Source organism: Sinocyclocheilus rhinocerous, unplaced genomic scaffold, assembly GCF_001515625.1.
Source record: "Sinocyclocheilus rhinocerous isolate Xijiao unplaced genomic scaffold, SAMN03320098_v1.1 scaffold61, whole genome shotgun sequence".
NCBI lineage: Eukaryota > Metazoa > Chordata > Actinopteri > Cypriniformes > Cyprinidae > Sinocyclocheilus > Sinocyclocheilus rhinocerous.
The window spans coordinates 3,095,943-3,106,919 of NW_015640445.1; the positions used below are offsets into that span (position 1 = coordinate 3,095,943).

Consider the following 10,977-nt stretch of genomic DNA (forward strand, 5'->3'; position numbering starts at 1 on the left):
GCTGTCTGATAGCATATCCTGCCAATGTCCCCGAGCAGCACTTATCGTCTAAACCACATACCTTCACACACGGACGTCTCTCATCCCATCTCACAGGAAAGCTCTCATGCACCCGTTCAATCTCATTCTCGCCATATCACTTTCACTCCTCCGCCTGCTCTGTCTACCCCACTCTAATATTTTTTGTCTTCGTTTTATCTTCAACTGGAAACTTCATATAAGAAATTTATGTGCTGTGTGCAGCAATGGAAAGTGTAACGTCCTTGCTAATGTCTCCTTATCTCCCTCCACTTGGTTTCTGCATCTGTCAGTAGCTTTCAACCAATGAAGTTGTATCAGCTGCAGTCTTAGGGGTCATTTACACAGAACGCATTTTTGCATTACAAAACTTAGAATGGGAAAAAAGGACTCAAGACGGATCTTAGCATTTTAACTTTGAGTGCTGCGTTTTTAGAATGCAGAGACATGCACGAGACGCTGGAAAAGATGTGGGGCGATATAGCTAAAAAATGTATCAACGATATAATGTTTGATAATGTATGATAATTATTGACATTTTTTATAACCTTTTTTAAAACAGAGCAATAGAATTTTTTTTTACATGTAACCACTGTATTTTTAAATTAACTGAATTTATTGAGACAAACAACAAAAAAAAATTTGTTTTAACACTCAAACACAAAATAAAAAATAAACATCTAATTTCTAATGTTTTATATGCAGATTAAATAGGTTAAACTTTTGACTTGTTTCCCGAGGCCACAGGAGGGCGCAATGAGCAAAATAAAGCAGCACATTAAATTGTCAACGCAAGGAAATAACTGCCTATAAAAAAACGTGCATTACGTCTAAATTAACTCATATAAATCAAATATAATTTCGTAAATTGCATAAATAATTATGAACAAAACAACATCACATATTTATGCATTGCTTAATACAAAGAGCCGAATTGCCATTCACACAGACTGCCTTTAAAAACATATGAGACGCAGTGAAAAGGAATAAACCTCCACAAATTCGAGACTTTTATTCGAATTTTAAATTGAACTAATATTCATTTTTTTATTCACAATCTCCTCATCACAGGCAGGCACTGCACTCATGTTTGTGTTTGTGTGTGCTGTCTGCGTCACTCATAGCACGTGCCTATATCGAACATTTTTTATATCGTTATCGAAGAAGGTGTACCGTCGATAAATATCGATACCGTTTTATCACCCAGGCCTACGTGAGTAAGACATCAGTCTAGCAGGTTTACATAGAATGTGCTTTTGCATTCTACTGCGCTACTTTTCTGTTGTTTTTCTGGGTAAAACCTCAATGTCTTACCCACAAGCCTTTTTGCAATAATTTTTGTGATTACAGGCTAACAATGCTAATGCCAATTCATAAAAAATGAATATGTGATTCTAATTATGTACATAATGTTCATACTCACATTGTGTACTAATCAGGAGCTACATGATAAAGCATTGATTCTACATGACATTGTTTTTAAGTTGATCTGATAATATTCAATATTTTTATTGTAAATATATATGTTGATAATGGATATTTAATTGTGTATTCTTATTCTTATTATTAAATGTAATTCTTATCTAAATCTCAAAATGGATATCTATCTTAAAATATTACACACACACATACACACACATATCTATATTAAGATTTAAAATGAGATTTTATATATATATATATATATTTATATATATATATATATATATAAAACATTTAAAATTGTATTTCATTATATTAAAACTTTTTGCACCACTGAAATGTTTTTTTTTCTATTTAGTGTATTATTTTAAATTTATTTATTATTATTATTATTTATTATTTATTTATCTTCCAGAAGTTCCAGCAGTCTCACGCATATTAATAACAGCTCTCTGACACCCACAAGTTATATACAATATCCCGGAAATAGAGCAAGAGAGAGAAGCCCCATTTCCAGGGTATTAAAGTACATTTTTGGCGATTCAATCACAGGTTGCCAGCTGAGATGCATTTACAGTTATCACCTGGTATAAATTAGTTTTGAATCCGTCTCCTTTGACCACTTCTATTCGGATTTTGTCAAACACCACATCACTTTTGCGGGATTGAATTAACCTGTGTATGTGGCTTACGAGTGAGTGGGAAATAAAGCAAAAGAAAATGATGAAAGGGAGAACAGTTGTGATTTTTGGTGCCAATGTTATTTACATTAAGGAGTTACTTCATTGATGTACTACTATATTTTTAGGCCAAACTCAATTGGGGTAGTAATGCTACTTCCATGAAATGAGTTTTTGCAGGGTGGGATGTCTGGTACATGGTGACATGTACCTGAGTCTGACAGCACTTACCTGGATGTTAGCGTAGGGCAGCTGGCGTGGGAGTGTGTGGAAGCCTGCCGCTCTGCCTGGCGAGTGTGTGTGTGACACTAGAGTCCTGTGAGGCTGCAGACCTGAGATGGGCATGGGGTGGCTGATGTGGACGGGCTGGCAGCGCGTGGGACATTCAGGCAGCCGACGCAAACTGTGGAAGTTGTGTGGAGGAAGGAGAGGCTCCGAACTGTGATGAGAAATCTGTGGAAAACAGACAGCTCTTGAAAATAAAGACACAAGAATTCAATACGAGCTCTACTGCTTGCTACTGCTAACCTTTAAGACCCTTCGAGGAATCAATCTAAACATCTTTCTGCATATGCTGCTTCACAATTCAATACTGTTCATAAAGGTATTCATACATGCTGTTGTGGCATGGCACACAGACTAAAAATACCCAGATGAAGCAATCAATCAGTGCTTTACTTTTCCAACACACTTCATTGGCAACTGCCCAATCACATTGAGGCCTGCTCTCCCCCTTTGAGCAAACAAAGGCTTCCAACTCCAACAAACAGTTTCAATAATTATATTGTTATGCTACTCATGTACATTAGACTGAATTAAAACAGAAATCCTTCCAAATGAATCTTTGAGATTTTAGATGAAGATCTGGACTTCATTAATATTCTTTGATGGTCGATACTGGAGACTAAATCAATTATGCACCTAAGTCTCATGCCGTGTACACAGAAAGCAAGGGATGGATTGGTTTGGACAGGCATAGTAATTCTGCGAGTGAGCTGACCTCATCTGCTCCTCGCTGGGCAGGACAGACACGAGGTAATGAATTATGGAATTTGAGGTTTAATAAAAGAGCTTGTTAGTAAAGCCCCGTTCACACCAAGAACGATAACTATAAAGATAACTATAAAGATAACGATATTAGCGTCCACACCAGCGAACGATATCGTCTGTTTATTCTAAGTGCACGCTCGTCTGCCGCTTTAAATTCTTGAGCTCGTTACAGCAGGATGGATTCTGATTGGCTCTCAATTTTTTATCGTTCATCAGCTGGAGAAAAATCGTTTTGAAAGTGATTCCAACGATATCGGTCCTCTGTATCATTATCGTTATAGTTGTGGTGTGAACTATGCTATTCTTTAATATTGAGAACGATTTTTAGAACTATATCTTTATCGTTATCTTTATAGTTATCGTCCTTGGTGTGAACGGGCCTTAAGGGTGTAAATATTAATTTAGATTACCATTCTTCACAAAATCATACCATATATAATAAAATCTGGTATTTGGTCACAAACGGTCTGCTTTGATTCAATTTAGTATGATTATTAAAAAAATTATTTTCACAAATGCAATAATGAAAATAGGCAAATAATTTTGGATAAGACATATTAAAAATATAAAATATTTAATATATAATATGTAACTACAATTACTTAAAATATTATTACATATTTTGGACGTTATAATCATGTTGTGTGCCCGAGTCTGTGATGATGAGTAGAGTATCACACTTACCTTGTCACAGCGGGAGTGTAAAGGTAAAGAGGTGGGCTTGTGCTGAGGCGAGACCCTGAACACTGACTGTGTCTGTGGGGGGCTGGGAGCTCGCTTTCGCCCTACTGATCTGTAAAATTAAGAAACAGTTTTCAAAAAGTTTCATGTTTTAGGTATGGTGAATATAATTACTACAGTAGGGATATCCACTTTTTATTAAGCTCTATTGCAGCATCTGTGGCAATTACCGCAAACATTTTTACTTGCTCATTATTATTCTTAAAGAGCAAAAATCATGTTCATACTAAAGCATGTCCAATGTAAGTAAACAAAGTCCAGGCAGTAAATATTAAAATACACATGGTTTTAAAATTTTAGATGGTCTGACAGAATGTTTGGGGTCAGTAAGTTAAAAAAAATACTTTTATTCAGCAATAAATTGATCAAAAGTGGGAGCAAAGACCTTTATGATGTAACAAAAGATTTTTATTTCAAATAAATGCTGTTCTCTACTTTGTAGTCATTTAAGAATCCTGAGATTCTCAGCACAACTGTTTTCAATATTGATTGCACTTAAGCACTAAATCAGCATATCAGAATGATTCTGAAGGATCATGTAAAACTGATTACTGGAGTAATGGCTGCTGAAAATTCAGCTTTGTCAATAAATTACATTTTAAAACATTAACAAAGACAGCAGTTATTTTAAATTGTAATAAAATTTCAGATTTTTTTTACTGTATTTAATCGAAATAAACGCGGAGAGTATAAGGGACTTCCATCAACAAATCTTCCCGACCCCAAACTGTACAGTAGTGTATATCCATCAATTGCTGACCTAACCCTACCTGTTTAAGCATCAATGTCATGATGTAAAAAGCCACTAACCCCCATAGCTTTCACACAAAACACTAAATAATACTAGAAAAGGACTTGTAAAGTGTATAGAGCTTTTTAGAGGTAGCAGACTCCACCCAGAGGAATTACATGAGTAACGCAGAAGTTCGTCCACAAAGAAAACTATTCTCACCTCAAAAAGGCTAATTTAGACAGCTTTAAAGCTTCAATCATAAACAGGGTTTTACTGAATTATTCAAGCGCTTTAACAAAAATACAAGCTTCACATTTAGACTTTTAAACCCTCTGGAATGCTGGCCCAGTTTACTTCTATTGTAAGTGTGTTACTCTGACCATGCATTTTATTTGTTAAGGAACAAGTCAAAATTATTTTCTGTGCCGAACTACATTATGCCCCGAATTCCTGTTGATATGAACTTAAACTGAACTTGAAACTTAATTCCCTTAAGCTTCGATAAAACTCTAGGGACTCTTGGTGTCCTTGGATGGAAACCAGCAGGAATCCAGGATCAAACACTTTTTGGAAAACATCGCTGGGGGAAACTGCACCATTGACAGTACCTGAGCTTTTGGATGGCGCTCTTCTTATTGATGCAGAGCATCTGAACCAGCGCTTTACTCTTCAGGCACACAATCAGTCCCGCCGACAGCAAACAAAGGAGGGTGACCAGCGCGCCCACGGCCACAGCGCTGCTGTCAGCTGTTGTCACATAGGACAGCACGCACATTAATACACACACTCGCACATCTGTTGTACAGCACGGCACAGAGAGGGAAAACACAAGAAGTCAGAGTCAGGTTAGAAAGAAAAAGAATTGATCAACATCCCTCTGTGTCTCCACCTGCATTGCTTTTACAAGCTGTCTCAAAGTTCTTGAATGTCTGCTGAGTGACATCTAAGCGCAGTGCTTCAGGTTTCCACCAGTAAATCAATGACGTGTCCTGTCAATGCTGTTATGTTTTTCCACTGGAAAATCGTTTAATGGGTTTTGTAAGTACATTGTACTTTCAGGATGCACTGTTCTACCTGCGGTGCGGCTGTCACAGAGGGGATGAAAGTGGTTAGAGCTAGTGCACTTCCTCAAGCGGTACAGTCGGAAAATCTGAATGCATGAGGCCAAAGAGGTCGAAACATACTCCATGCATGTTGGCAAACAGAAACGCTGCTAGGTATGCAAAATGTAATGTATGCATCTTTGCATTCTGAAATATGTCAACAAGTAATTCATAATGCAATGCATGTATCCATTCTCAATAGACATTCTTTCTTCCTTTAATGTTTGTTTGATAAAAAAAAAAAAAATGTAAATAATAATAATAATAGTTGTCTAATAAACCTGTCATTGTGTATACAAATTGCGTTTTTCCTCTTTTGTAATTTTCTTTAGATAAAAGTGTCTGCTAAATGCGTAAATGTAAATACATTTGTAAATTATTTGTAACTAAGGATGGTCATTTTCATCATTTTGCTTAATTCCTTTGTGTAGAGTTGTTTCTGAAATAAATAAATAACTTTTTAAAATCATAATAGTTGTCTAATAAACCTGCCATTGTGTATACAAATCGTTTTGTTCCTCTTTTGTAATTTGCTATAGATAAAGGAGTCTGCTAAATGCATAAATGTAAATAAGTTTGTAAATTTTTTAACTTTTTTTTGTAACTAAGGATGGTCATTTCCATCATTTTGCTTAATTTCTTTGTGTAGAGTTGTTTCTGAAAGAAAGAAAGAAAGAAAGAAAGAAAGAAAGAAAGAAAGGTTTAAGAAAACTGCTGTTTTGTTTCATTTCTTAGTATAGAGTTGTTTGTGAAATTTCTTAGAATGATAGCTTGAACAATAGATGGATAGACAGACAGATAGAGATAGATGACAGATTTGTAACTAATTTGTAACTAAGGATGGTCATTTCTGTCATTTTGTTTCATTTCAAGTTATAAGTTGTTTCTGAAAGAAATTATTAAAATAAAAAAATAATAATAATATTGTGTTTGCATACTTGCTTAGAAGAGTATGTTTCTGAGAATGTTTCTGACTGGAAAGGAGCACATAAGCGCTGCAGTAAGTCATGCTATGTTAGTGCAATGCATACTGCTCTAGCAGTTAAGTCAAAAGTGCAGTTGTCCATCACTGTACCGGCTTGTCTCATTGGTCCACTGTCGACGCTGCCGCCAAACCCTGCCCTATCACAGAAAGGAGGTGCCCAGTGAGCTTCACAGTGGCAGTTCTTCTTGTTGTTGCATTCCTGTAAACATAAAGCAACTGGCATCAATGCCACACACAGCTCAATCCTCCTGATCAAATTTCTTGCTGGACATTATCAACAACATCCTGCTGTTCAATGCTTAAGGAATTCTGGGGGATAATGGTTTGAAATCTCCTCATGAGCATTCAGTTCATGGATGCTCTGTTCAATGTTGCATTCAAGGGCAACATTTTTCCATTTGCACAAAAATGCATCAAATTTTTCCATCAGGGTATGTGTCAGGGGTCGCTGCATAAGTTGATTGATGTCACTTGATGTTTAAAATCATAGTCTGAATATTAGATGTCTGCCTTCTAAAAGGAAAGATGCAGCTATGTCTTTCCCGCCATAAAATCATAAGGAAACTTTTCAGACTCTCAAACTCTTAACTCTCATCCAACTTGGATGCTGTGATGGTTTCAAAAAAACAGACCCTCTCAGCAGACAGACTCTTACATTTCAAGGATTAATGAGATTGTTTGAGTCTTGATTTAGTGGACTTGATCTTAAGACCTCTCAAGACTAGAAACCGATAGCCTTAGTGGTCTAGTATTAATCAAGATCTTAGGGGTTTTGGTGTGGGGCTTAAGGGGTCTAGTATTGGTCTCAGTATTTAGTGGTCTTCTATTGTTCTAGGTCTGGGTCTTTAAGGGGTCGATCCGGCTTAAAAAACAACTAGCATTTGGAGCATCCAGGATCCCAGAATGCTGACAGTGCTACCAACATCTTTATTAACAATGATAAATTCGTCTTGCAGCACAGCTCCAGTAAGGAAATAGACATCGGAGAAAAAATGGATGCAATTGCACAGCCTACAGACAAAAATAAGAATTCCAATTTAGGAAGCGTATAACAAGAGAAAATAAATAAAACATTACACGCTTGCACACGTGCCCTCCAGAGCTGACAGTGGGTGCAAATGCAAAAGGCAACGTGGGGGTGTTCTTGGCCACAACGTTTAGCGATTGCATTTTAGCAGTCCTCTGGCAAAAAAGCGCATGTGCATGATGAATGGCACCTTTAATGGTACACAAATGAATTAAATATGACTCCTATAACCTTATTGGAGTGACAGAGATTGATTGTGAAGTACTTCAACAGCTGAGACAAGCCTCAAGTCACCCAGCATGCTGGGAAAACAATAGTGTGGCCGCTGAGGTGAACCAGGGCACGATTGAGTAAAAAAATAGTTTACCCAAAATCTGAACTCATTCGAATGTTGTTTCAAATATTTATGACTTTCTTCCTTGAAACACAAAAAGTGAAGTTTTGAAGACTATCCGAGCTGCAATATTCTATACAATGGAAGGGACATAAAAGTGGCCCATATGACATGCAAGCTGTATTCGAAGACTTCTGAAGCCATAGCTTTGTGTGAAGAACAGTAATTTACAAGAATCTTGCCCTGAAAATGTTGCTTAACAGCTCTGATCTCCATTCACTTTCAATGCAAAGAAAAGAGCAGCTTGGACATTCTGCTACATTCTTCCTTTTGTTTTTCCTGGATAAAAGAAAGTCATACGGGTCATACAAGAAAAAACAAAAAACAGCAAGATTAGTAAATGATGACAGATTTTCATTTTGGGTGAACTATCCCTTTAAATGTATCAAGAAAGACCATGACTGACACAAGGTTACGCTGTGATCTAATTTAGTACAGAATCAGTGTCTTATCTGTGCTTTTAACTGCTATTTCATCCATAGTAGTAATCTAGTTCAAGTGAAGTTATAGTATGTGGACCTAGTTAGCTAAGTGCTATTATGGGCACATGCTGTCCCCTTGGCAGACAGCTATAATGTAATGAAATGGACATTTCTGTAAAAGGCGAGACTTTCAGTAGAGGGCAATAATTTGTGCTGACTTACTATCAGCATTCCCGACTCAAATCTGAGCCTAATGTCTGATAATTAATGTCAGAGAAATTAAAGAGATTAAAAAAAAAACTTTTCCAGCAGATTTGAGGAAATTTCTACTGACAGAGTGGAAGCAACCTTACCCCTCTTCCATTACATTTCCCAGAGCACTTGTGCACTCCGAAGACACTTACATTCTGACACTGCCTGTTCAAACAGATCTGTTATGATGAGAGAGAGACAGAGAGAACTGCAGGTTAAGAAAAAAACAAGACTGCTAGGAAACATATATGTTATTGGCCTTAACTACTGGTCGACTGAAATGTTTTTTTTTTTAGGGTGGCCAATTAATGCCAATAGCCAGTATTATATAATTTTTTTTTTTTAACAGAAAATGAGGTACCACTTTATTTTACAGTCATGTTCCACATGTACATACTTATTATAGTAATTACAGTTACCGGGTATTAATTATGTACTAACTCTGAACCTACCTCTAAACCTAACCTTAACCCATATAGTCACATTATATTATCATTACTTCTTTAGGTACGTACAATGTAAGTACATGTAAATTCAATACTGTAAAATAAAGCGCAAATGAAAATAACATATTTGCTTAAAACAAAAAAAAAACAAAAAAATGCAGATATGCATTTTATTTCTCACTGTTAAAAACTAGGGTTATCAATAGAACAAAATAATCGTAATTCATTTACTATATCTAAACAACTGATACATTTCTTTAGAATAAAATAATTTATATAATAATTTAGTGTTTAAAGTAATCATGAAAGTCTATTTAATTATTCAAATTAGTCATTTTAAATTATCTTAAGTTTTTTTCTCAAATAATATAGTGCTACATTGTATTATATAATATAATAAAGGCTTAATATAATATAATATAAATAAGCAATATCACACGAGTAGACGTGAGATATGGCTGTATATGGGCACGGCTGTGATTCGGCCTTAGGTAATCACAGCGTGCCGATATACAGCCATATCGCACGTCTACTCGTGTGATATTGCGTTTATACAACAGTTCGATGGCACAAGTATGTAAATAATATAATATAATATAATTATACACACATATAGCCTAATATAATATGTGGATGTTGAAACTGATACATTGGGGAGGTTAATCAGCAAAACAAACACCAAATGGTCAATGGAAAGCAATAAAAATGGCCAAATATCATCTCAGCCTGGCTGATAAACCACTAGCATAATTTCTTGATGACACAAATAATCTCTACCAGATGATTTATTCTCATACCATTCCCTCAGCACACTTAGTGCCTGCCAATACCAGTCCTGGATCAGGCATATCGTCACCCAGGTACACATGTGTTCCACGGCACAGAATACGCCCTCCCTCCTGCAGAGGTATGTTTGTCTCTATGGAAACCGCATTGGTTCCTATCACTGGCCTGTTGGCACCTCCTTGGCACTGAATTTTCCCACACCTAGCATCCCTGTTTAAATCACACAGACAAAATACAATGAGTGAGCATGCAACAACAGTGCTAAATGTTTTTACACTGAATAAATGGGATAAGGTGATAAAACGCCTGAAAAACAGAGAGGAGATTGTGTTGTTTTGAGGTAATCTCGCCTTTCACACCCTCTCACTCATCTGTAAGGAGCATAGAGTGTAATTAATAGTGACAAGAGATTACATGCAAAACCATGGGGCTGCCACTGTCGCTGAATAATAATGTCACGGCTACAAAGAAATTAATAAAATTACATTCATTACAACGTTTGATGAGCCATCCCATAATAATTAGACAGCAAGTGATATGAATGAATCAGGACAACCTTAAGCAATACTATTCTTAATTTCACACTTATTATTCTTTATTTTAAATGTTTTTGACTCTACTAAAGCATAAAAATACCATAATATGTTTGCAGATATTTAAGAAACATGCTAAGTTAACATACTTGTTCATCTGAAAAACAATGCTACAGTCAGTTATTCTCCTTTGAAAATGTGCGTTCCGGGCCGGAATGTCGGTCTCTGTTTTGGTTTGTGAAACCCGCCCACTGCCAATTTACCCAATTGTATTTCGGCACCCCGGGTTGCCAGTTGGACAAACAAAGGCCTCCTGTAGCGAATCGATGCGTTTTTGTAAGAAAAATATCCATATTCAAAACGTAATAATCACTTTAATGTAGCT

At 36.2% G+C, this 10,977-nt stretch overlaps 1 protein-coding gene across 2 annotated transcripts in view; it reads right to left on the minus strand.

Moving 5' to 3' along the window:
• adam12b (ADAM metallopeptidase domain 12b) overlaps positions 1-10,977 on the minus strand; it is a 102,664-nt gene that overhangs the window by 4,002 nt on the left and 87,685 nt on the right. The window contains exons 16-21 of one of the 2 annotated variants that reach the window (XM_016568861.1): positions 10,071-10,269; positions 8,929-9,006; positions 6,823-6,931; positions 5,253-5,391; positions 3,855-3,963; positions 2,352-2,573 (exon numbers count right to left, since the gene is read on the minus strand). In XM_016568861.1, the coding sequence (XP_016424347.1) occupies positions 2,352-2,573; positions 3,855-3,963; positions 5,253-5,391; positions 6,823-6,931; positions 8,929-9,006; positions 10,071-10,269 (856 nt within the window). Of the gene's footprint in view, positions 1-2,351; positions 2,574-3,854; positions 3,964-5,252; positions 5,440-6,822; positions 6,932-8,928; positions 9,007-10,070; positions 10,270-10,977 lie in introns of both variants that reach the window. The other variant, XM_016568860.1, reaches the window with a different exon arrangement.